At 41.8% G+C, this 27,701-nt stretch overlaps 1 protein-coding gene and 1 long non-coding RNA gene across 4 annotated transcripts; one reads left to right on the plus strand and one right to left on the minus strand.

Annotated features, from left to right (window-relative positions):
• Positions 1-1,196: 1,196 nt before the first annotated feature.
• On the minus strand, positions 1,197-27,701 carry Mmd (monocyte to macrophage differentiation associated). Of its 2 annotated transcripts, XR_006146752.1 has the most exons (8): positions 27,442-27,701; positions 20,173-20,254; positions 17,608-17,768; positions 14,069-14,143; positions 11,852-11,953; positions 9,270-9,339; positions 1,742-3,172; positions 1,197-1,696 (listed from the first exon to the last, which is right to left on the minus strand). XR_006146752.1 is itself a non-coding variant. In XM_042674011.1 (7 exons), exons 1-7 carry the CDS (start codon positions 27,465-27,467, stop codon positions 2,972-2,974), a joined length of 717 nt encoding a protein of 238 aa, XP_042529945.1. In that variant the 5' UTR covers positions 27,468-27,701; the 3' UTR covers positions 1,197-2,971. The 2 variants fall into 2 exon arrangements, 1 of the variants encoding a protein (XP_042529945.1); XM_042674011.1 differs by having other exon boundaries at positions 1,197-3,172.
• LOC122103432 lies at positions 3,685-13,049 on the plus strand. 2 transcript variants are annotated; one of them, XR_006146753.1, is made up of 3 exons: positions 3,685-3,760; positions 11,864-11,989; positions 12,860-13,049. It is a non-coding gene; the product is annotated as an uncharacterized LOC122103432 (long non-coding RNA). The 2 variants fall into 2 exon arrangements; XR_006146754.1 differs by having other exon boundaries at positions 12,961-13,047.

Consider the following 27,701-nt stretch of genomic DNA (forward strand, 5'->3'; position numbering starts at 1 on the left):
AGCCGTGGTCCTTAAAGAGTTTTAGGCTAGAGCCCCTGCCTGGAATCCTAGCTACTCAGGAGGCTGAGATATGTAGATTGAGGTTCAACGCTAGCCCAGGCAGAAAAGTCTGTGCAACTTATCACCAACTAATCACAGAAAGAAAAAAAAAAAAGCCAGAAGTGGAGCTATGGCTCAAGTGGTAGAACACTAGCCTCAAGCTGAAATAGCTCAGGGATGATGGCACCAAGACCCTGAGTTCAAGACCAGGACTGGCAAAAAAAAGTTTTAGGCTGGAGATACTGATCAGGAAGATGCAGCACTGTGGTAGTTGAGTGTTCCAGAAATGAATGTCACTGGAGAGCCAGAGCACACACTTTTGGGAGGAATGCATCAAGACAATCTACTGTCAAGTTGGACTGCAGAGAAGGCTGCCTGGCCTTCCTGAGATTCTCAACTATTTGAATAGTGCTCTCATTTTCATGTCCACGGCTGATAAACTTTAAAAGTTCAAGGTGTTTGATTTGCTTGCCTGACAGCCTGCCAATCTGTCTGCTTGCGTTCCTTCCCTCCCTCCCTCTCCTCTATTTCTCTCTTTTCTTTTCACTTTGCAAATGCAGTAGTACACACATATAGGAGGCTCTGGAATTGGGCATAGATTCCTTTTTCAGTCCTGGTTTTGGATGAAGCTGTTAAATTTCTCTGACCCTTGTGTCTTGCACTATAGAAGAGGGAGAAGGCTGAGGATGTGGCCCAGTGGCAAAGTACTTACCCAACATGTCCAATCTCCTGGAGGAGGGGAAAATCAGAAGGAGAATAAGTCAAACACTCACTTAGTAGTTAGGGTTACAGTATCTTAAATACCTGGTTGGTAACAAAAACCTGTAACTTGAGCCCTACGGTTTATTATATAAGGTAAAAAAGGCTCCTCTCTGTAAAAAGTCCCATCACCTACAAATTCAGAATCTTCACATGCCCTAACCAGCATACTTTAAACTGACTGTGTGTGTCGATTCATGTTTGAGCTGGCTTCAGCATTTCAAATTATTAAAAGGTAGACTAGAAAGTTCTACATGAGCGGGCAGATTTATTCCCCTTGCCATTCTGACTTAAAAAAGAAATGAAAGGCTTAGTATACAAATTACAAATGCAAGATGAGCTCAGACTCTCAATCTGCATTATTCTTTCCGGTCATCTGATGTAGACTCTGGAACAGATCCAAGTAACAGTTTTATTCTAGTCTACAGCACACCAGTTTTTAATATACATTTTAGTGGCTTTAACAGGGTTACTTTTGAGCAGACTTAAAATAAATCCACAAAAAGTTAATACATTATAAACAAAATACACACAGCAAAACCGGCATCCAGATGGTCAGAAGCATGCATACAGAGGTGGTCTGGTTGGTGTTATTACTGGTACCTTACCTATTGGACAGTTCAACAATATCAGTTCTTTTGCTCCTCATTCCCCCACAGTTCTCTAAAAATCAGCCTATACATGCACACAAAATGGACTTTCCTTTAAAGTTACATAAGCTTACTTTCAATCAGGCAGTTCTACTGAGCAAGCCCAATAGTATTAAACAGGCAACAGGGGCACCAGATCGAAAGGCAAGGTTATTTTAGTCCTTAAACCACCAACAGGAGATTAACCAAATGAAGCAATAATACGTCAATCTTAATATAAGACATTGAGGGAAAACTAACAGTGAAAACTAACACACACATGTATACATACATACGTACATACATATATATACATACATACATACATATGTATATATATATATATATATATCTCACTCCACTGAGCCATGATATAACCCATGGACTACAGACACGAGTTTCTACCTGTCAAACAATGTTGTCAATATTTTTTCTATGAAAGAAAAATAAAAGAGTATATTGGGAGATACAGAAGGCAGAAATGTGAATTAATGCATGTAAGTTTCACAATTTGAAATGAATATCAAATTGATACTATAAATCCTAAATGACAATGACTTAATCACATTGGGCATTAAGCTCTGGGCACCAAACCAGGTGATTCAACTATTCACTGTACTCCATAATACTCTTGAGGAGCTTTCCACTGATGGCCAAACAACACTAACGTCATACGGACAGGACACACACTCGGTGCTGAAGGAGAACCTGAAGGTCTAGAGAAGACTTGGATCTTTTGCAAAAGTTAAAGGTATCAAAATATTTCTCCATCCCTGATAACCAAACTAGGTCAACTATACGGCCCAAAGCAGCACTGAACTTGGAGTCAGAGGTTGGCAGAAAAGTTTGGAAAACTTCAGTTTTTAAAAGTTGGCAATTTCTCCACACTTAATAAAGCTATCAGAAGAGGTATCCGGTTTTGTTCATTTGTGGAATGTTGAGCTGCTTGTTGCAAGAAGTCACAAGATGGATAAGGAAACCGCGGAGATGCGCGCTCCAATGACAAATTGCTCTTAAAAATTTACAAACACCTAAAGTTTCTATTTAAAAAATAACCATGTTATGCCAAGATGAAACATGGTAACAAGTAGTGTAGGTTCTGACCATGATTCTTTTCACACAATGAGCGAGAAAGTGATAGAAATAATCTTCGTTAAAATTTCTCTTAAAAAGGAAGTTTTGTTATTGCACTGACGTTTACAACCTGACCTAGTCATTTAGAAAAAATCTTCTAGTAAAATCTGGAAAATTAAAATACAAAATCCTGATTTGTAAACATCAGTTGGCCAAGTCTACCCAGAATCCTTCATGATAGTGGAATGGAATGAATAATTAATTCATTACCTTATTTGTTGGCTGTGAGGGAGAAAGTTCCAGAACACAGCTTTATATACTTTCACAGTAATTATATTAAAAAAAATATATAAATGAAGTCAGTGCAGTTTCTTCTTTCTCTTTCTCCCTCAGTGCAACCTTCCCTCTCTTACCCCACCTCCTAAGTGCCACAACCAAGATAATACTGCTTTGAAGACCCAGCAGGCTGGTCATAAATGCCGCATGAAGTCCGTGGGACTTCGGTAAAGGTATTTCCAAATGGCGTAATAGTGCACTGCAGCTGCTGTGGCCACAAACAGGTGCCAGATGGCATGGGCAAATGGAATAACGCCATCACTCTTGAAGAATACAACTCCTAGGCAATAAATGAGGCCTCCACATGCCAGCTCATGAAGGCCATCTGTGTTGTTCTGTCAAGAGAAGAACAAAATAAAAATAAAAATAAGGGTTTGTTACTGTCACATGTTGAGTTCCACAGACAGCTAGAACTCCTCTCGCCACACCCCCCTCCCCCGATATTTTCTAGACCGTCAGAAGCTCTGCATGAACAGAACCTGAATCTACAGACGTCAAACACACAGAAACACTTTAACGTGGGATACTGTTTTGGATTGTCAGTCTTCATTCTGTCCGACCATCCGATTACAGGCTCTCCACAAATCCCAGCACACTTCTGCCCATTTGCTGCATGTGAAAGCAAAATGCAACCAGCCAGACATGGGAAGTTCAATAGAATGGATGTCTCATCTTCCCCTTTAAAAGCACTCTTGTCTGTGCAGACAGACTGAACCTCCTCCATTTATAGTTCATCCCTACCCCAGCTAGTGCTTTCAGTTCCCTTTCACCTCCTCAAACACTGTCTGCTTGGGGGAAGGGGGGGCAGTAGCAGGGGGGTGGGGAGGAACTTGGTCTGCCTGTGGGTGTGGCCTCACTATGGCTGACACAGGAATCTGGACTGGAAGTGTGGAAATGACTTCTGAACACACTCATCACCCAGTGTAAGTTCTCTCCTCACCTTTTAGATGTTCCCAAGCCTTTTATGTTTTTGAGCCTCAAGTGGGAAGCTAACAGTCCTGTGTGTTTTGGGACAAAGGAAAGAACTTTTTAAACCATTCACGGTTTGTAAAGATCTAGGACTATCGTGTGAACCAGAGGGTAGGGGAGAGAGGCAGTGCTTGGAAGCTAATGGAGGAGTAAGTCGGTCCCTCGGATATCTGAGGACTAGGAATAGAAAGGTTCTGATTTTGCAGAGTGAGGGAAATCTCAGGTAGATCACAAGAAGGCTGAGGAAAAGGACACACGGTGATGGATACAGCCCTGTGAGCCCCGGAGCCAGCTGATCCCTGGGGCCAATCTGGCAAAAGCAGAAGGAAGCGCCAGTTCAGCCACCTGCTTAGAATGCACCCAGGGGCCTGCGCTGAAAGCAACGAGCATTAGCTGAGGACCCAGTGTGAGGATCAGTCCTTGTTTCACAAGGTGTGTATCAGACTTCATGGCCTCTGTGGGATTTGAAATGGTGATCCAAACTGATGATCCAAACTGATTTGGTGTGAAAGGACTTCAGCCACATTTTTTCTTGATTCTCCATGGGGTACAGGACCCCTGACATGGTTAAAAGTTGTGCATCTAATGTTCTTTAGTTTTGGAGGGAGAGGGAAAAGGCCGGAGAAGTAAAGTGACCTCAGGGAGGTCACAGAGCTGGTCAACACCCAGCTCCCTTCCTCAGATGCCTCTGTGGGGCTTTGGCTTGGTTCTGACCAACACTACTTCTCCCTTTATGTTCAGATAAGCAGGAGACCAAACCAAGTACACTAAGTTGGTAAGAGACAGTTCAAAACACCACGTTTACCCGGCCCTCTTTCAAAGACCAGAACATTGGCCATTCTAAAAACAAAGCGCTTTCTTTACTGCTGCTCCACATCAGGCACTAGCCAGTATTTACTCACTTTAATCTCCAAAATGACCTGAAGTCACTACTGCTTATTATCTTCATTTTCCAAATGAGAAAACTAACATTCTGCAGGATTAAGTAACTGGCTCAAGGCCAGGAAACTTCCAGGTGTCAGAATGAGGATTTGAACTAAGGTAGTCAAGAACTTTAATTGGGGAAGTGGACAGGAATTATTATTATTTTTTAAAGTCCTGGGGCTTCAATTCAGGGCCTAGGCACTTTCTTTGAACTCTTTTGTTCAAGGCTAGAGCTCTATTGCTTTGAGCCACAGTGACACTTCTGGTTTTCTGATGGGCTGGCTTTAAACTGTGATCCTCAGATCTCAGCCTCCTGAGTAGCTATGAGTCAATAGTGCCCGGCTGGGAAATACTGTTGTTGGTTTTTTTTTTGCTTTGTTTTGTTTTTTAATGATGATTAATTTATGGTGTGATGCACAGATCGCAAGATAACAGTATGACTGGATAAATGTACACATCCATGTAAACCTAAATTCTTTTGTAGCCATTTACAACACTGTGCATCTGCAGCCACCAAGGCAAGTGCAGACCCCAACCATAGGGACTAAGTCTACCCATTCTAGAATTTCACGTAAGTCCAACTCTACTGTATGGGCCTTTCTGCATCTGCCATCTTTTCTGCTCAACACATATGTGTTTTGAAGTTCACAGAAGTCCTGGTGTATAGTCTTTAAAATTCCTTCTTAATGTGGTTAATAGTCATTGATTTCTCTTACCTTATTTGTGTGTGTGTGTTTTATTTTTATTTTTTTACTTTTTGCTGCTTGGGGGTTACTATGGGTACAATCAATATTTACATAATTTTAGAAGTCTTTTGTCAATGTGTGTTTTCATTTTGGTTGGGTAGCACCTGCTGAGTCACTTAAATATATGTCTAATTCTAAAGGAAACTAACAATACAGTTTTTGACACTTCTTCCAACAATAAATTGGGGGTAAGTGGGTTTCAGTTACTTAACTTTGCTAGGTTGAGTGTTTTCTAGCTTTTAATGTCAACCTTTCTACAAAGTATACAGTGGGAGCTCATTGAGACTTTTGTGTTCATTTTCCTGATGATAATGACATTGAACACTTTTTCCAGAGCTTCCTAGATACTTCTAGGTATCTTTGTGAAGTGTCTGTTCAAATCTTTTACCTAAATATAAAATTTGTCTTCTACTAAGTCTCCAGAGTCCTGGCTCATTATTTCCCTCACCATACTTTCGTGGTTTAATGCCTTGCCCTGGTATAGTTTATCCTGCTTTGCTTACACTGTGCTGTGTTGATCTGTAGGTAATATTTTTCAAAAAAGTTTTAGAAGTGTCAACTATTATTTCTATTAGACTTCATTAGGTCATGTGATATTGTCTTGTGGGTTACTAAAGCTCTATCCATTGGGTGGTCACTCTTTCTTTCCTTGGGCTTCAATCTGTAGTTTCTGAGGACTTGACCTCAATTTGACTTTTTTTTTTCCTTCTACAATAAGCAATCTGTTTAATTGAGCTCTTTTGCTCAAAACTATCACTTTGAGCCACAGCACTGCTTCTGGTTTGCTGAGGGTTAACTGGAGATAAGAGTCTAATGGACTTTCCTGTTGTAAACTATCCCATAATGTTTATTTAAGATGGCACTATATGGCAGATCAATGTCACTGCCAACATTAAGAGGCTGCTATGATTCTCTCAATCTAGGTGTTATGGTTAGAATCTAAAAATGTCTCCCAAAGCTCATGGGTCACAGACTTGGTTGCCAGCTGCTGGGCTTTTAAGAGGTGATTAGATAATGAGGCCTTCCATTTCAAGGACGAATTCATGATTTCATAGCTGGACTAATTAAGAAGAGATAGGGCCTGGTTGAAGGAAGTAGGTCACCGGAGGCATGATCGTGAAAAGTGTATTTCCTCTAGCTCCCTCCTTGGGGGTCTCTCTGCATCTTGCCCGTGTAGGGGCCACCTCTGTTCTGCTACACACTCCTCACCACTCCACTCTGCTTCACCACAGGCCCGGAAGCAACAGAGCCCATGGACTGAAATCTCTGACATCCTGAGCCAACATGAATCCTTCCTTCCATAAGTTGTTTTTCCAGGCACTTTGTCACAGAGATGAAAAATGACTAACACTAGGCTAAGACTCTGTTTTTAAGAAGTGGCTTCGTCAGGGCCAACTGTGTACTTGCAGTGTGATGGTCTCTTCGGCTGGAATGGCTGAAAACCGCCATGTGTCCAGCACTAGGTGCTTTCTGGAATCTTCGTTTCTCTCGTGGTCTGGAAATGGTTACTCTTGGCTAAGACCCGCAGAGTTCTGCCCTGCTCAGATTCAGCCCGATGTGTGGGTCAAATCTCTCCTTTGCAGATTTCTAGAGCTGCTGCTTCTCTCTGCATCTCCCTCCTCTCCAGCTGCTCCCCAAACTGCTACAGCTGTCTCAGCAGTATGAAATGGCAATTTCTGTTTCCTCTATGCAGACTGCTGCTCTCTGGGCTCTATTTCCTTTTATTGCTACTTGGAATATGTCCAGGGAAACAAATGGGGAGAATTCAAAGCTCCTTTTTGTTGTTGTTTGCTTTCTCTTTCCTCCACCTCAAGGATTATTCCTGTACTGCCCACGTTCAATGTTAAAAACACAGTTGTTTTCATTCTCATTTCCCAGTTCTCCACATCAGAAGCCTGACTCCCCCAAAGGACAAGAACCAAGGCCTGGAGTCTTCAATGCAAATGATTATCTTGTTAGTCTAGATGACTTGCATAGTCCTTTTTGAGCTGGACTCTGTCTAGCTGTCCAGCTTCATTACAAGACCTGCACAACTTGCACACCTGTTCTAACACATATATGCATATGATCCAACAGGTGCATAAACTCCATCCATGCAAACAGTGAGCTATTTTAACTCCCCAGAGGTGCTGAGCCTTCTCCCAGTCCAGATTCCTTCATTCTCTACTCTTCCCCAATAACACAGCTCCAACTCCAACCATCTTGTGGCTCCAACTTGCCTTTCCTAATCAGCTTATCTATTGCTCCTGGTCCTTCTGTAGTGTGGTTTCCAATAGCAGCCTGAACGTTTTCTACTCACAGACATTATAAAATGTTATTATAGCCTTTTCTTGGATCTGAGCTGTATGTGCCTGTTGTAGTCTAGGTTATCTGATGGCAGTGTGGGATTACCCTGCTTCATCATCATAAACATTAGTCACCTGCTATTGTCTCGCTTATGAAAACGGCAATTAAAGATTTGGGCTAGTAAGAATACTGGATAAACCTGATCTTATGATACCAGAGGGAATTTAGTTGAAATTCTGCTCTAATCATCAGTAACCTATTTACAGAGACTGCTCAGATGGCTCTGGGTGGGTGTCCTGAAGTGCCCTGTAACTACATGGCTGTCATGGCAAATTTTCTCACTTCAGCTATTTGTCTCTTCTCTCCTCACCCTTCTCTGTTGCCTTTACCAACTTCTGATGCTAGTTAATTTTAAAAATCATCAAGAAAACCTTATATTTCAGAGAAATGGGTATTTTGTTAAATTTTCATAAGACATATTCTCTAAAAAAAAGTCAGAATCAGCTTTAATTCCAGCAGGTGTTTTGGAACCAGGCTACCAGTATAACTAGTGCCTTATGTCCCCATGGTGTGCCCCATGGAGTTTTAGAGTAAAATCCCAAGTATAGTACTTCTGACCACTACAGGCTGAGAAGGGAATTCAACTAATTCAAACAAAACACACTGGCTTTCTTTCAGGAAAACAGTGACTAATGCCAAAAAAGTCAGATTATAAGACACTGGAGCACAGGAGCTAAAGGTACAATTGGATTGAGCCATACAACTGCAAATGATGTATTTTTGTTTCAAAGTGACGGATACATAGATTTCTAAACAGTCATTTAATGTGAAATGGGAGTTCAAAATATTTCCACACAACTGCCTACTAACAATGATTTAACACTTCTATCAATTGAAGTTCCCAAAAGATATTTTCAAGCAAAGTTGTTTTATTTTTGTTTTTTTAAAGCACTCTCCTTGGAAAGAGAAATATAACTTAAGTGAAAGAAAATACATAACAGTGAACAGATTAGGGAACTCTCCAAATATTTATCTGTAGAAGCAAATGATCTTTTTTTATTTTTCCTCTTGGATTGTGGGACAGGTTCCCCCCTATGTGGCCCAGGTTGACCTCTCATAATCTTCTCACAAACAGACTTTTACGATCTTCTGATTCTTAAGATACCACAGGCCATAGGAACTTATATTTTCTTCACTACAAACAACTTAACACAGTACTTAGTCCAAGTTGCTGGCACATCTCATTATATATATATTTTTTTCTTTTAGTTTTTTTCTAGTCAATATATTTGTTGTAACTTCAAAAAGAAAACCAACATATTACATCTATGAGCACACACAAGCCCTAGTGACTTAGAAGGAAATATGGGGAGACTGGTAGAAGAGTAACATTGATCGAGATGCACTGTACACATACAACTGAAACCTGTTTGTACAACTACTACTGAAAGATAATTTTAAAAATTAAAACTGAAGGAGGTAAATAAATGAGGAGGCTGTTTCTTACCATTGATGTAACCACCAAGGCTGGAGAAAACCCCATGGTGAGATAGAAAAAGAGCTCAACTACTTTATACCTGCACAAACAGAAATACAGTTATTTAACACATGTCATTTGCATATCACCTTTTACTTGTTTACTCTGAAAAAAATAAACTGCTCAATGTTTAAATGAAATGCATTTCCCAGTGGGAGCACAGTAGGCCTCTACGTAATAGGTGATAGATGGTAAAGAACTAGTCTTTCTTTCAAAACTCCACATGCTACAGAAAATGTTTTCTGCCAAAAGTGGCTGTAACTGAACCCGATCCAAAGTGTGTCTTTCCCTTTCTGGTGTGACAGTGCCTTTGCCACCATTTCAACCCAGATCTATGGGAATAGTAAAGGAGGAAGATGGAAAGATGGACTGGGCCTTGTTTATCAAGAGCAGAGGACCAGCAAGCCCTCTGGGAAAGGCATTTGAACAAACTCATGTTCGCTTTAGGCTAGAGGACATCTGTGTTAAAATTTAACATATCTGAACATAATATAATAAAAATTTACTTTTCTTAATAAAAGACAAAAATTGTCCAATTGGGACTTTTAAAATGTTTACAAGCTGGGCACTGGTGGCTCATGCCTGTAATCCGAGCTACTCAGGAGGTTAAGATCTGAGAAAATCACAGTTCAACGCCAGCCCGGGCAGGGCAGGAAAGTCCATGAGACTCTTATCTCCAATAAACTCCTCAGAAAAAGCCAGAAGTGGCACTGTGGCTCAAGTGGTAGAGCACTAGCTTTGAGCAAAAGAAACTCAGGGACAGAACCCAGGCCCAAAGTCCAAGCCAAACAAAAATAAAAATAAAAATAAAAATTCAACATATGTTTCTGCCTACTTAAACTAGTCTATAAATTCCACCAAGACCAGGACCAGGTTTTATTATATTTGGATCTATACAGATAAAGTGGTACAACTTAATGCTTGCCAAATGGAATGGCCAATATGATTCACACTTCATTTTAGTATTCTATACCCAGAAATTAGCATGAAGTAGCCATCAGGGAAAGAATGGACTCAAGGATGTGATTATAGCACAAGACCTGAACGGGAAGAAACAATAGCTTCCTTACTTTACTTCTATTTTACCCAAGGATATATAATTTAGGGGTGTAAGCCCAAGAAAGCAAACCATTCCCTGCATTTAATGTATACCACATAACACTCCTTGGTATTGTAAATTATAGCTCAAAGTATTTAACTGAAATTCAAAGTCAGAAAGAAATAAGTGAAAACTACAATTATCTTCTGACAGGAGAAAACAATTTAATTCTCTGACAAAAATACAAATTATGTCAATTCTCAGAGCCATTCTGTCAAGTGAAATGGACAAAGAATTTAAAGAGCTATAAATTAATAAAGCCAATTATTTTTTTATGATTGTGAGTGTCTCAAATTCATAATGAAAGGAGCTACAGAGCAGGAATTAGAACTGGAAGATGTGAACTCTAATTTCCAGATGATTCATATATTTGATTCATGTCCTAAATATTCTCAATTTTTAAGCATAAAGCTGAAGTGGAAGACCTTGAGGGTCTTATTTAGATCCAAGATGATAAGTTTCAGGAGGCCTAAGCTGGACACTGGTGGCTCACACTTGTAATTCTAGCTACTCGGCAGGCTGAGATCTAAGGATCATAGTTTGAAGCCAGCCTGGGCAGAATGCAAGGGCATAGCATTCTTTAATTCATACTTACACATTGTCCTTTAGGACCATTTTCCTAAAGGACTATTATTAAAGAACATACAAAGACATATAAGGACACATCTGTCATTTCTAAATGTATGCCCTAGAATTAGGAGTTACAAGAGTAGATGGCAAATCTGTGAACACACAGACTCTAAGTCAGCTCTGTGCACACAGGCCATCCAGGTACATTCTGCTGAAGAGATACATACACCTGAGTATCACCCTGTGAGACTCTTATCTCCAGTTAACCACTCAAAAACTGGAAGTGGCACTATGGCTTAAAGTGGTAGAGCACTAGCCTTGAGCCTCGAAAGAGCTCCAGGACAGTGCCCAAGCCTTGAGTTCAATTTCAGAAGGCTTTTCTTTTATACTATCTAACACTTATGTCTATGAACTATGAATAAGGGGTTAAATTTCTGTGCCCAAGGGCTAGGATACTGAGAGTTTGATGTGCTTCAAAATGGTCTTTTTCTCAGAGAAGCTTATTGGAATACTCTAGACTTCCACCTTGGGCCACTGGTGTTGGTTACTGTCAAATCTTCACAGAAACCCTTAAAAAGAATTACTTTTATTATGATTGTGAATTACAGAGGATAAAATTAGTGCAAGTTAGGAGATGGCTCCAAAATGATTGACCACTTCTATTCTCAACCACATTATACCATGTATATGCCATTCCTATCTGTCTCCCCATGGCAATCTATCCATCAAATACAAGTACCAAAGATTTACTGAAAGCATGATAAATTCCGTTTATGTATTTCTACTATTTTGAAGCATAAACATAGAAAAAATTACTCTGCAATGCAGGTAAAATTTAGAAAGTTAACTTTAAAATGATCCATTGTAAATGATTTGCTCTTACTTTTCATGGTAGAGAAATACATAAATGGTTCCTCCAGCTGCCATGAGCCAGATGAACCAGCGCATATGAGACGCCACAGGTCCGAGTTCACGGAGATTTAACCTACAGAGGTAAACATGAAAACAAAGAACAGAAAGGGTAAGTGAAGGGAATTCCCAAAGCCATGTTGTCTTCTCATCATTGAAAACAAAATATACGGGGAGAAAGAAGGGCAGGAAGAAAATACTATTGCGTGAAGTAAGCCAGACCCAAAGAAACATAGGCTCCATGGTTTCCCTCATTTGTAATAACTAGTATATTTCTAGCATAGTCCTAGCAGAGGATCACAACAGCTCAATAGCTAAGTACATATAAAATGATGCTAGTTGAAATGAACTCCAAGATATGGAAACAAGGGATTTGTTGTTATTGTTGTTGTTTTTAATGTACTGTGTGAAGTTACTTCTTTTTTCTTTCACTTTTTTCCCCCTTTGATTTATCCTGTTGTCACTCTTTGATTTTGGTATCCCATGTCTTGTGTATATGTTTATCTGAATTGGAGAAGGAAGGGGGAATAACAAAATGGTAAGACAAAGGACAAAAGGTAGAACCAATGCAATAGCAATATCCATAAAACATTACGTTGGAAATGAACTTTACAGCTGGGGTGGGGAAGGAGTCAGAGGAAGGGAAAGTGGGAGAAAAACGAGGGAGGGGGTAATGCTGTTCCACACATGTAACTGTAATCCCACTGTACAGCACATTTAAATTACATTTAAAAAGAAAACGAAAAAGCACTCAACACAACGAAGAAGTGAAGGAAATATTTGAGCAATTGGGGTAAAATGAATAAGTCAAGGATAACATTGTCAGCCTTTACAATACGGGTTGAAAATAGCACTGGCTAAAACACAGACATGCAAAATTGGGTTGCAGAACACCTGTAGTGTCTGACCTTCTCAAGCAGGGGCACACTGAGTAAAGGTTGCTTGTTCTTTTTTTTATTTCTGAACATGTATTTGAAAGTAGATTGCTTACAAAGCTTAATAAGAACCCTCAACGAAATCCTGAACCAGATCACATAACCACAGCAGATACCTAATACTCACACCCCACGTCTCCATTATCAGCCTCTTTGCCAAGGAAGAATATGAGAAGAACTACTGCAGCAGGTGTTATGGAAGACTTTTTGTAAGAATTTAACCAGAGGTCCGGATTTCCAAATGCTACAAATTCATGTGTACTCATTTCATATTAAATATTTTTTTAAAAAACAAATACTCTGGCTCTGATTACAAATGAAAAAGATACCTCTTGAATACTTAAAACCACACCTGAACAAATTGTGTACTTCAGTATCTGATTCCTTAGCTCATGTCCTAATTTTTTTTAACTTTATTTACTTAAATTGAAGTATATTTATTTCACAAAAGCTTATGTATTCTTGCTCCAATGAATCAGACCTATAATTTAGTAAGAGGAGTTTGGGAGAGCTAGCACCTGCTTTTTATTCTAACAGGTAATTATATTTCTTTGAATGACTAAGACTGCCTTAACCAGAATCCAGAGGCCTGCTATTTTTAATGATGACAGCACTTGATAGCATATGAACTTCTGTTTAAAACTGGACCTTATCTTCCTTGACTGAGGAAAACTGTTTATTTAATAATGAGATTTAACACACAAAAGATTGTATTTGATCTGCACCAAAATGGTAATTAGACAAAGGAACCTGAAACACTCTAAGTATTTTAAGTAGTTATTTGGTTTAGTTTACTTAGTCAAAGAGCAAGAGAAATAAGAAATGAGCAAGTATCTAGTAGCCACTGTGTTGTGAAACCAATTGAAGACACACAATATAAAATTTTAATGATTTAAATATACTCAAATTCATATTTCCCCTTGAAGAATTCAGTCTCCAAGTATTCTGAGAAGCAGCAGAGTGTATGGAAGGATACGGATGGCCAAGGTTATATATTTCAAGAGAGAACCTGCTACCTACATACAAGCTTACCGCACTGCTCCTTAGGACCATCCAATGCCCGGATTACTCTTTCTGAACAGCAGCAATATTCTCCCCTTCACATCTCACTCAAGTAAATCAAATTGAGAAAAAAAGAGTATGGGTGTATTGAGAGGAAAGGTGGGTTGTATTTATGAGGGGTGGAGGCAGGGACAGGAGGAAGAAAGGAAAGGTGTAAATAATGGAGCTATAAAAACACAGAGATTATATCTTACCACGGAGCATAAGAAGCAGCAATGAAGAAATAGATAACCATCCTGTCACACATGTGAAAACAGTGCTCCACCGTCCTGTGGGAAGAGAAAGGGAGCGTAAACAAGTTACACTCAGATCTTGACCAATTTTCAGACTGGAAGAATGGGTTACTGCCTTGCAATTTCCATTCTTATTCTAATTCTTCATGGTATTCACCACTTGCCCTTCGAAGCCACAGCTTTTGTCTTGGATGCCATGAAGCTGACTTTCTATTATTATTATTGTTTGTTTGTTTTTGGTTGCAAGAGATATATAGAAACAGGACTGGAGTCCCCATGAGTAGCTGAGAAATCTGAAGTAGTTAAAATGAACACTGGGCTGGGAAGGTGGCTCAGTCATAAGAGTGCTTGCCTTGCATGAATGAGGCCCTGGGTTCGATTCCTCAGCACCACATAAGCAGAAAAAGCCAGAAGTGGCACTGTGGCTCAAGTGGTAGCCTTGAGCTGAAGAGCTATGGGACAGTGCCCAGGCCCAAAGTTCAGGCCCCACAACTGACCAAAAAAAAAAAGTATCTTTTCTGGTATGTTCCATCCCCTCGAGATCTTATCTAACAGGAAGATGAAATTCCTTGAGAAAAGATGACTGTCTATCACAGTACAAGGCACAAAGTCCTAGTGGTCCAGTAAACCAACTCCCTGAACTGAGGTCATGTTCTTTTTAGAAGATCTTTATTCAAAGAAGCATTTGCTTTAACCTGTGTAGACAGTCAAGTTGTAATAAAGAACACTCAGTAATTTAGAAACAACAACAAAAGTGTAGTGCCTGAAGTGGGTGGCTGCTTGAATTTCTAAAGAAGTCACTCCCTCAAAAAAAAAAAAAAGGGCAGGACGTGCATCTAGCTCACTGAGATCTATAGACAGATAATCCACCCTTACTGAGATAACTGAAAAGTATCAACGCAATGTATTATCATGAATCTATTTTCAGTTCCCCAGGGGAAACTGATTTGGTAGAGCACCGCTGTTCGGCTCTCTCTCTCACCACATATAGAACCATGGTCAAAGCACACTGATGAGGATGCATTAGTGAAGAAATAAAACGTACATACTGTGAGAAAGCATCACTTTCAGTCTACTAATCAGGAGTCACTCCTTACCCTGAGGTAATAATTTAGGTCACAGATGTCAAGACACAAACACTAGGTCAGTGCTTCTCAAACCGGACACTGTATTAGAATCACCTGGGGAGTATACAAATGTAGCTTGTAGACTCCGGGCTAGAAGATGCTACTCTGAAAGCGCTAGGAGATGGCATTGGGGGGGAGGCGGGCGGGTAAAGGGAAGAAGGGGAATCTTTGCTTCTTCTTTTAAACTCCTGGGAAGACTGTGATTTCTTTGACAGGGTTAAGACCTTTCTCATGGTGCTTTCTGCATTGCTGCACATGGCTAGAGCAGGTAGTCACACCTAGGTCTTATTCAAGATCTGTCGCGCACCTCTGACTCTCAGTATTCTTGCAAGTAAAATGGAAATAATCCTAGAGTAGGTAAAGCACTACATGTGATGATGTAGCACAAGTATCTAGCACACACTACCATGTCTCTCTAGCATATATAGGCACCTAACATGTTCTCAATATAATTGCTAATTCCTTTCTCCCATTTAAACTAAGGTTTTATTTAGCACTTTTAAGAAAAAGGGAATGCAGAGAAAACATCTACATGTGGCTTATGATTCTAGCAATCCTCTTTCAAGGTTTAAGAGAGTCATGTTTCCATTACACCTTCTTCTCCAGCCCCTGCCAGGGAGGCCCTGAATACTGAAGTAGGCATCTACAACTCTTTATTGATTCAGAAATCTAGACATCAAGGCCAAGGCTGCTGAGGAACCACGAGCACAGGCTTGTGCCAAGAAGATAATGAAGTACTCTGTTTCCAGACAGGCCTCGGGGCCCTGCAACAGTAAGAAGCCAGGACCAGAACAGAAGGGAACAGAACCTCTGTGGCTTTCTTGTGAGTACATCCCACAATGCCCTTGTGAGTCAATGCTGTGGTTTTATTTTAAGCCCAAAGAACTGTCACCTTATAGGAAAGGGTGGCAGTCTATCAATTGCACAATATTGTGAAGGATATGCTGAAAAAGACACAGGGTTAAAAGTCTGGGAACGATATTGTGCTGCTGTTATCTCTGCCTCGGGCGAGTCAGGTCCCTTCTGGGCTGAAACTGAAGGGTATAGACTAAATAATCTCAAAGTCTCCTTTCCAGCTTTAACATGATGTTCCATGTGATAAAACCAGTAACGATCTCGTAAATCCCAAATGAAGCCTATCTTTTGATAGTTGAGATTTATTTGATTTTATTTTTTTACCATTCTATGAAACCAAAGAAGTTTGGACTTCTTGGTTATTTTAGGTTTTCTTTTGTTGTTGTTTGTTTTTTAAGCAGGGACTGGCTTATGTATAGCCCAAGCTGGGTAGGAACTTGAAATTCTCACGCCTCTGTCTCCCCAGTGCTGGGACTGTGGGCACATCTGCAACATTCAAAAAGTAGTTTTGAGTTATTACCTTAAATCGCTCTTCATCTGTGGAGTCCTCCTCACTGGAGCACCTCTGGGCCAATTCTATTAAATTAATTCAGATTCTATTTTGCAAGCAATTCATTTCACCCTACATGGTGAGCTGTCTCTCTCCAGTTGGTCTTTCATGCAGAGAAGGAACACTGTTATCTCCTTCTTGTTGGTAAGTCAAGAGCTACCGTATCTTACTGGTAATAATGGCAAACCATGTGAATTTTTGTTTATTTGGTGTTTGGGGGTTGGTTTTTTTTGGTTTATTTTTGTTTGTTAGTTTTCAGACAGAGTCTTGATATACAGCTCAGGCTAGAATGGAACTGTTGATCCGTCTGCCTTAACCTTCTAAGTGCTGGGATTATAGATCTGTGCCACCACATCTGGCTAAATTAAATATGTAAGTTTTGAATCATATACAAAGAACTTCATTCTAAGAGCGCAGCTTCATAGAACAGAATATACCCCAACTATAATATACTTCCTTACACCACACAGTCTTAACATTCTTTTGTAATTTTCAAACTATTTCCACATATATTATCTTAGTTACCTATCTGAGGAATCAGGTATTAGAACTCTCATTTTAACAATGAAGCCACTGAGGGTCCATGAGCTACAATGACCTGTTATACAGCAGAACTGGACCCAAAGTTTACATGCTGACTCCATGTCCAGAGCATTTCTGCGAGGAAACCTCAGCTCTCTCTTCTCTTATAATGAGTATTTTCCAACTGGGAAGCAGCTCTTGAGATTTTTGAGGCCTAAGACTTGGGGAGCCAAGGAGATACTGCTTTTAATTACTTGATCAAAGGCTTGTTTTTCTTAGAGGCCTAAGGGGCTGAGGAGAGGAATCTTCAAATTCTATCCAACCCCAAGAAAATATCCTGGTTTGTGGGATAGCATTAATACAAAGGCAAGAACATGTCTACTCTTCAGAGGTTTGAGAGTCCCTAGTAGACTAAATCAACTACTTGGGCCTGCCATCCACAGTACCTTAAGTGGCTCTTTTTCCACGATACAATGTGAAAGACTGTGGAGACGATGAAGAGGGCGCAGAGGCCCATTCCATAAATCCATGCCGTTATCTTCTCCCAGCAGTCATCAGACAGCCGATGCAGAAGGGCACTGCCCACAATGGCTGGAACGATGAGGAACTAAGGGAAAGGTAGGCAGAAAGTAAACATTCTCACTTTTAGAGGACCGGAAACGAATTTAGAAAATGATTTGAAAAGAGATGCTTCCCTCTGTCATGAGAGCCTGATGAAGTTGCTACTTGCTGTGCTGAGGGAGGTACTGACATCTCAGCCCAGAGGCTATGCCAGGCAGTGGGAACACAAATAGACCAAAATGCAACAGTACGCAACCGTTGCAAAACAGATGTTCTTTATCCTAATTTCACTAAACAAGGACATACTTCTTTCTAATCTGTACACACAGACTTCTCAAGGAGGCACTGATTTTCAAATATTCAGTCTTGTAGCTTCCATGCTACTGAAATCTCAATACTTCAGTAAAGGCCAGTTGAATAAATCAAGTCTGTAAGTATTACCATGTATAAAACACATTCCAAATCAATTGCTGAAGTCATTTGTTTTGATTTTTTTAACTTTGGATCTGTTCTTTTTATGTTTGAAAGCTACTGCAGAATGAGAGTTTTTAAATTATTGTTGTTACGTAATTTTTAGTCGTACCTTTAAAATAGCAAAGAGTACTCCCCAACCTTACCTACTTAAAACAATTAAAGATACCAGAATCTTATTCATGTGATTGCTTTTGTTTTTTGGTGGTACCAGGGTTTGAACTTACTAGGCAGATGCTCTATCACTTGAGCCACACTCTCAGCCCCAAAATCTTTGAATTTTTATTATTATGCCATATTTCATACCAAATACAGATACATATTTCCATATCAGATGCCAAAGTTTACACTGACCCAGAGCAATATGAGAATAAGGACAATAATGCACGTTTTTCATAAAAGAAAATGTACTTGATTTTAAAGAAATGTCCTCTATTTTGATCTTTTATTCTTTCTATGGTTTTTTAAAGTAGCCTCTCCTTAATGAACAGATACCAGGACAAGTTTGCATTCTCTTTCACAAATTTCACTGCTCTCTACAATCCCAAAATCTGGGCTAGCATTTAATAAAATTAGCTTTTCCCTTCTAAAACATTAACAAGAACAGTCAGACAGCTTTTTTATTGGTTTCAGCTTATATATTGTTCCTTATCTTGTACAAGGTTCACTAGAGGAGTAACAAGGTTCTTGAATGTGAGCTGCATCTCCAAAGACAGAGTATCTGATTGTATTTGATTGTCCCAAAACTGCCCACAGCAACTAAACTAGCATCTCTAAATACTTATCTCTCAAGGACTAAATTGACAGGGGACAGTGAACACTGTCTCCTCAAAGTTCTCACAGAATGCAACTTCCAAAGGGAGTAATAACAAAACCAAAGACAAAGCAAAATCTATGATGCAAGAACATACCAACACAATATTTACAGGAAAATGAATACTTGCACGTTCACAAATACCATGCATGCAAAAGGAAGAACTACACCAAAGTATCAACTGTTTATTTCCTTTATACCTTTTTCAGTAATTATTTTTCTTTTGGAGAATGTTTTGTTTTTGTAAGGAAGAGATATATTTATTTTTATTTTTTTGGTCGGTCATGGGGCTTGAACTCTGGGCCTGGGCACTGTCCCTCAGCTCTTCAGCTCAAGGCAAGTGCTCTACCACTTGAGCTACAGCATCACTTCCGGTTTTCTAGTGATTTATTGGAGATAGGAGTCTCACGGTCTTTCCTGCCTAGGCTGGCTTTGAACCACGATCCTCAGATCTCAGCCTCCTGAGCAGCTAGGATTATAGGCATGAGCCACCGGTTTTCTAGTGATTTATTGGAGATAGGAGTCTCACGGTCTTTCCTGCGTGGGCTGGCTTTGAACCACGATCCTCAGATCTCAGCCTCCTGAGCAGCTAGGATTATAGCCATGAGCCACCGGCGCCTGGCTAGGAAGAGATACATTACACAAAAGCTCAGAGGTCACACCAGCTTCTTTTTCAGCAGTATAGAATACTATCTGCTCTGACAAACCATGTCTGCTGTGGGCGAGGAGGGAAGGGAGGATGTGAAGCCTCAATTCTGGGGGGATCATTGGCTTAATAAGAGACACTTTTTCAAACATTTTGAACTGTCCTTGCCTAATAAACACAGGAGATTATTTTGACAACCATCATTTGTTTCTTTCCAGTGGAAAGAAGTCTTCATAAACAAATTTCTTTGGTTGTCTTCTGACTAAGGTACTTAGTTAATATTCTTCTTTTTAAAGACTGTTAGGAAAAGCAAATGAAGGACAGAGCAGATGTTAGGTTCCAACACACAAAGCAATCAGCCTGCTCCAGTTTCTGGTGGTAGGGCTTAGCACAAACAGCTAAGGCCATAGAGATAGGTATATCTAACTACTTGGGCTGAGCTTGTAGAAATAATCACTCCTTACCCTCAAATGAAAGCCCTGTTGGGAAAGATGGCAACAACAGAAAACACGTACTTACTGCATGTGTATAACAGTTAGCAGCATGTTCATAACAAGTTGGTTTGTAGCGGCCATTGGCTGGGGCCGGATGGTTCATGAAACTGTAGAAACAAAAGGCCATCTTTGTGAGCAAAGCCAAAACCATGTACATCTATCTATCCTAAAGGAAGACATTAGTGCAGGTGAAAACACTTTGATGGGAAGTAAACCAAAGCCATTGAAAAGGTGTCCGTTTTTTCCTCTGAGAAAGTACAAAGGTTGATACAGGTAGATCTTTAAAACCTTATATCCTAGGATGAAAAATCCTGTCCTGCTAGTTTCCTTATATCGTATGGCCTGTTTGGGCAACAGGTAGCTTAAGTAATACTTGGCTAACTGTAGGCGACCTAAATAAGGGAGGTACATCTTCATTTTTCATCTTCATTCTTCCTGAATAAAAAGAATTAGCTTCCAAACCCAAACTCATGGCTAGCACTTGAATATTCTGGCTGTAAAATCCATCTATACATAAAAATAATAAGACTTTGTGCATAAACATAGACATGTTAGACATTCAGATACATGCCCATATTCCATTCTTCCTTTGGGTCCAACTTTTTATCACCATTAGCAGCAGACTAAAAACACAGGTTCTGCAGGACAAAACAGATGACTGAGCTCTTCTACTACAGTATGACTAGGAGGTTGCCCTCCCCCAATGCAAGCCAAACCCACATCATGGTTGCAATGAGGCAATCTGGATTGTTCTAAGATCTCTCAGGAGGGGAAATCAAACAGCTGTCTGAGTAAAGGAGCAAAGAAATAGATACAGAAAAACTAACTGGAGAAGACAGCCCTGACAGCATTTGGTTCTCAGAGGCTCATCCTGTATAATACATTATCCTTCTGCTCAAGCTAATTTGGTAGGTAGGATGGGACTCTTTTTTTTTCAATTTTGGACATGAAAGAGTTCTAACTGGTCACACATTATTCACACATATGATGAAAAAAAATGGTAGAAGGAAGGCCAAATGGCAGAGCCAAGTTGCCAAAGAAAGGAGAAGGAGGACCCTAAAATGAAATGATCATGCCATTCTAAACAGTGTCCACTTTTTGAACAAAAGACTACCCAATGTTTTCTCCCCTCTTAAGAGTGTGATGTCCTTAGGTTGAATAAACAGAAATGCAATGGCAGTGGCTGGTAACTCCACATACATAGTTCAGGATGAATTGGGGGAGAGTGAAGGTATCATTTGGCCCACCCTTGGGTTAGATATTTAACAAGTGTGTAAAACATGTACTTAACAAGATGGCTTAATATCTATCCAGAGAAATACACAGCTAGCAGGCCCAGGATTTGTCCAAATTACTCTACTACATAAATTATCTCAAACATCTTTCTTCCCTCCCTTGACAATCCTTTAAATTATTCCGCTAATTTCCTAAGGGACAAGGCTATTGCTATACCACTCTTATTAGTGAAAAGAAAACTAATTACTCTCTTGAGAAGAGTGTTTTCAGTGTGTCCCAATGTCACACCATCACCCGAAATATAAAAGCATAACTCCTAGTATCACACACTCGTAGGAATTTCAAAGGGCAGAGAGTGAGGTTCCCACATGGATGAGGTTAGATGAAATTGTGAGAGTTCTGTGTAGGGCACAGTAAGTAGATTTTTTCTATCCACTACCAGGCTGCAGACTAAAATAGCAATTTATATCTCTGGCAACCCATTCTAAAAATAGACCATTACAAGGCAACAGGGATGGACGTTCACGGTTTCTCCTGCAAGCAAAGAAGCTGGGCGGCCATGTTTGTGGCAGTGTAGTCCCCTGCCCATTAAAAATAATCCCCATTTAAAATGAAATGAGAATTTGTAGGGGGAAATGCTCCTTCTCTAGTGACCTGAGCAGTCTCTTCTGAAAGAAAAGGCAGGATTTCAGGCAATAAGCAATGGTAAGAGCAACTATGCTCAGAGGATTTGACTGTTTGGGGCATAGTAGGATAGACAGCACAGTGGTTCTACAGGGAAATGATAATACAATAATTGGTTTTTTTTCTATTTTCTCTCTCAGCCTGCTAGGGCGCAATCAAGCCTCCTCTGCAGCTTTTCAAATCATCCCTAAGATCTAAATGGAAAAGTAGATATAAAATGCAAATACACTCCCACATGCTGAGCCTAGTCTCTTCCCTGAAAAAGAACAAGAGAATTTCAAGTGTTACCAAAGATGGTAAGATACGCCCTAAGAGAAGGCATCGCTGTTTAATACAAGTAACCTAATGATTACGCCTGAGCAGAGTAGCCAGCAGACTTTAGAGGGCCCTGGGGAAGGTGATTTGGTCGTCAGAATGGGAATCACATTTTTTAAATATATTAGCTAGGCAGGTTTGTTCATTCATTACCTCACTTTCTGTTAGCGTTCTCTCCTGCCTCCCTTTGGCCCAGCGCTCTTACATGCCAATCTCTAGTAACAGAATTCCAAAACTACAGTGAGAATTCATAGTCAGCAAGCAACAAAGGGGACAATCTTTTCACATCCCAAAGAACAGGCCTATGAAAAGTAAGTCCCCAACCTACCAGCAGACCTCTGAGGGCCAAGATCAAATCACCACTGGTTGTCTTTTGAGTCCTTTGTGTTGGTCATTCTCCAAGTGCTAGTAGTGTCAACACACCTTGAGCATACATTCTAAATCAGCCCACCTCCACAACGCCATAGCTCCAACCTTACATCTAGATACCAACAGCTCAAGTCTAAAAATACAGCATCTGCACTAACCTTGCTGCTTCTCTCCCCAGACCCCCTTCTTTACATGGAAGCCATGAAAACCACATAGCACACACCCTTATTCCCATTTAGAGATTGGCTCCCCAAAGCACTTAGGTCACGCTAGGAGAGGTCCCTAAGTCCAGTGTGGTTTGGCTCACACTCCTCTTCCAGTGTCAGGGTACCATCTTCCCGTCATCCCATCCTCTAGGTATACCACCTCATTTCTACCCCTTCATTCCACCACAGGCTTGTCTGCCTGAGGTTATTTCTGTTTGTTTTTGCCTAGTACGTGCTTCTCTAGCATGTGCTAGGCATAAATGTACTAGGCTCTGGGCATGAAATGTCACCTGCTCAGAGACAATTTCCAGACCGTCCTATCCAACTTGTCACATCAGATCTTCCCAGCCAAGCAGAGCCCTATAATCACTAGTAGGAATTTGATCTTTTAGGTTTCTTTTTTATTCCATCTTACTCCACTGTCTTTTTCAACACCACATTTCCAATTCTAAGCACCATGCCCATCTTATAGTCAAAGCTTGGTTGAGTGAATACATAAAAAGATACATTTCAGCTACTGTACTGTATCATATCAGAGAGACTGCCTAGTCAACTTGGCTTTACTAGAGATTCAGCAGGTTATTTATGTAAGAAAACTCAAGGGCCAAGACAATCACTATTTTAAGGGGTGCTGTGGCACCGTAAGATGACCTTGTTAAAGGTACCATGTCATCAACTCTTCCTTTAAAATATATTTGTTCAGAGAGTGTCTAACGTCAATAGTAGTAACTTGACTTAATTACTAAATGAGGAAGGAAGGTAACCAGCCCCTGTCCTGAGTCAGTTCTTCAAGAACACACAAAAAGACAGCAAGCAGCCCTAGAAGGCATCCTAAGGCTGTGGAGGAAGATGCTTTCCCCATGCAGTCAAATTTGAAGCTAGTCAGTAGTCACTACACAGAAGACAAGGAAAAGAGAATCTCTTTCTGTGAACACAAATGTGGCATGGGAGGGAGACAGAAATGGTGAGCTAGTAGCAGCGGTGGTGGAGACCCTAAGAGTGAACTCTTTGGCCTACCCTTTCCTTAGCTATGCAGCTTTGAGAAAGTACCCAGTTATTCTCTAAACTTATTCATTCTTTTCTATTCGAGAGGTGTAAAACTGGGTTACAGTTGAAAAAGAGGGATATACAAGTATTAGCCAGTGTCTGGCACAAACAGGCATTCAGTAACTTAGCACTTACTGTCATCAGTCAGATGGTACGAAGGGAGAAAAAAGTGTCTGTTGGTCTGCCAGACAGAAACGTGCTCTTTGAACTTTTCACATCCTAAGCCTTTTAGAAGCCATGATTGCACAAAGCCTTCTACTGATACCAGCAGACTGCTTGGCCTTCCTACCTAGAAATGGCAGGACGTCAAAAGCTGACCGAAAGCCAAAATAACCGTCAAGTTTCCACTAGAAACAAACCTGCAAAGGTGTTCTCGTGATTTATAACCAGCTACAAATGATGGCCTAATGAAATGATTGTACTGCAATCAAATAATACTCAACTGAGTCCTGATAAATCTACTAGGAAAGAGAAGGCATCAGTCTACATACAGTAGGTCCCTCTGTAATTTATCTACCTTTACCTACTATCTGGAGAGCACCCAGAAAGATATATTGTGGACACACCTTTAAAAGATATAGAATAAGCCGGGTGCTGGTGGTTCATGTCTGCAATCCTAGCTACTCAGGGAACTGAGATCTGTGGATTACGGTTCAAAGCCAGACGGGGCACAAAAGTCCGTGAGACTCTTATCTGCAATAAACCACTCAGAAAACTGGAAGTGGTGCTGTGGCTCAAGTGGTAGAGTGCTAGACTTGAGCTGAAGAGCTGAGGGACAGTGCGCAGGCCCAGAGTTCAAGCCCCACAACTGAGGGGAAAAAAAGATATAGAATAAGATGTTTAACATTTTAATGTGTCAACTGTCAAAACAGGACTCTCTTGCTCTATTTTTAAGTCTTTCCCCCGAAGTTCATATTGATGTTTAGAAATAGTTTTCCAATTTAGCCTATGGTAGAAATGAGAACTTATGGAATCCTTTGCAACTTCAGACATATCAGAGTCAAGATGTTAGCAAGAAGGGAACTGTTAAATAGCCACAGAGTGTAACGATGTACAGCTACTACACTAAAAGAAAATGTGTGTATTTTTCATGTTTAAATGGATAAAATACTGTCCAAAATTGACTGGGTTCAGTAACTCGCACCTTTAATACTAGCTGTTCAGCAGGCGGAGAGCTGAGGATGGAGGTTCAAAGTTAGCCTGGGCAAGAGAATTATGAGGCTCTTTGTAACTACCAGAAGGCCAGAAATGGAGCTGTGGCTCAAGTGGTAGAATGCTTGTCTTGAGCAGAAAAGCTCAGGGACAGTGCTTAGGCCCTAAGTTCAAGCCCTAACAGCAGTACACACATACAAAAAAAAAGTCCAAAATTTCACTATGACAGTGCTAGTAAAGACTAGAGATTAGGGGCTGGGAAGGTGGCTCAGTGGTAGAGCGCTTGCCTTGCATGCTCGAGGCCCTGGGTTCGATTCCTCAGCACCACATAAGAAAAAAAAAAGCCGGAAGTGGCGCTGTGGCTCAAGTGGTAGAGCGCTAGCCTTGAGCTGAAGAGCTGAGGGACAGCGCCCAGGCCCAGAGTTCAGGCCCCATGACCGGACCCAAAAAAAAAAAAAAAAAAGACTAGAGATTACAGAGGTGATAAATGAGGTTAAATACTGTCAAAATAGATTATAAAAACAAAACAAAGAAACCTGTGGGGGATGCTATTATTTTAGAGGTAAAGATAAGTAAGATAGAGGCTGCAAAATTGATTGGAATATATAGTATAACCATGTGTGAAGATGTAACAATGAAACCCCTTCTCTATAACTATAAAACAAATCAATAAATAAAAATAAAAAGAATCAGAGATTACTGTCCAGTCAAAAGATAAACCAGCTGAAATGGTAGGATCCTAACTGAAGGTTGGGTTGTTTTGGGTTTTTGTTTTGTTCCTCTAATGTTAGCACTGTTTTAATATGAGTACAACCCCAAATAAAACAGCCCTTTCTTCTTCTTTTTAAGAAATACAAAATAATGGAGGAGACAAATGTTCAATCAAATAGGGGAGGGTACAATTTCACGAAATACGGACACTGTGCTCTGAAAACAGGAAGCGCACAGATGTTCAGACAAGTAAAACCAAATCAAACCACATGGCATCGGACTCCCCCCCCTCCCCCCCCCCCCCCCCGCCCCACACTCCCATTCATACTGCCCCACACCCCCATTCATACCAAAACAAATGCTTCATTTTCCTTTAAACCCCACCTGTCTTAGTTACTAGAGACCTCAGGTTCCAGAGCCTGGCACCCTGGCTCTCCTTTGCCCTTAGAAGCGTTGCATGTAGAGTTGCCACTGGGGGGGAGGGGGGGGGGGAACAAGCCAAGAAACAACACTAAATAATGAGCAAAATCCAGAAGTCAATCCAAGCCCACAAGGGGATCCCTCCCCTCTCCCCCCTCGGAGGAGAGAGAGAGAGAGAGAGAATCTCACAAATTTCTAAAACAAAAAGCAATGCCTCAATAATAATAATAACCTCCCGGGACCAGGTCGTGCTTTTTCTTCTCTCCGATGGATGGCCCTCGCTCTAAGCTAGACCGCTGGTGGTGAAGGTGTGTGTGCCTACATCAGACAAAGGGATGGACTTGTTACCACCAAGACTGGAAAGATGAACTTTCACCCACTTCAATGAAACTGAAAAGCTCGCAGCTTCCTCTGGGAACCACCGGCCGGCCGGCAGCCGCCAACACCGGGGAGAGGGGCAGGGTCCCCCCGTGGCCCCTCCGGCCTGGCCTTCCCGGCCGCCCTCGGCCGCTGCCCGGCCTGCCGGCGATCCCTCCACCGCAGTCCTTCCTGACCCGGGTCTCTTCACCCCAAGGCGCACGTGTCCCCTCCCCAGACCCCCAGACAGCACCGCCCCGGGGCGTCTCCTGAAGCCCGGCGAGGCCCTGACCCCACGTCAGGCACAAGCTGCAAACCTGAGCGGGGACGGGGGTGGGGTGGGGTGGGAGGGGTGTGCCTCAGTTTCCCTGCGGCTAAAACGTCCGTGTCAGCCCCTCCTCCGTCTCACAGCAGCGAGTGGATATTCCGATCGCCCCAGGAGACCCCCCCCTCTCCCCCCCTTCCCAGCCCCGGGGCGGAGGTACAAGGATGAAAGAGGCCCGGGTGGCCTCTTGGGGTGGCCGGAGCCCCGCTCGGCTGGGGATCGGGAGGCCAGCGCCCGGGGGAGGAAGGGGCTGCGGGGCGGGGCGGGCTCCAGGTTCGGGCGCGCGAACCGCGGGGGTGCACCTGGGCCAGGCGCGAAGTCCCCCCCGGAGGACGGGGAGCGCCCCAGGAAAACGGGTCCGGGCGCGGGCGCGGGATCCCCCGGGGCACGGCCCCAGGGGACGAGCCGGGGCCACGCACGGAGCGGGGGGTGGGGGGACGCGGGGGCAGGGCGCGCGCGCCGCCCGGCTCACCGCTGGAAGCGGTGCTGGAACCGCATTGATCCTCCGCTCCTCCGCGGGGGCCGGGAGCTCCGTCTCGTCGGTGCCGGCGGCGGGGCGCGCGGCCCTCATGAGCAAGAGCTGCTCGGGAGGCCAAAGCGTGCCCGGCGGGGGCAAAGCCAGACAGGACCACGCCGAGGGTGGGATCCGGGCAGGGGTAAGGGCACACCCGGCGGCTGGGGGCGGGAGGGAGGCCGCTTAAACGGCCCGGGTACCTCCCGCCTCCCCGGCTC

Source organism: Dipodomys spectabilis, unplaced genomic scaffold (assembly GCF_019054845.1).
Source record: "Dipodomys spectabilis isolate Male_0828 unplaced genomic scaffold, ASM1905484v1 ptg000018l, whole genome shotgun sequence".
NCBI classification, from domain to species: domain Eukaryota; kingdom Metazoa; phylum Chordata; class Mammalia; order Rodentia; family Heteromyidae; genus Dipodomys; species Dipodomys spectabilis.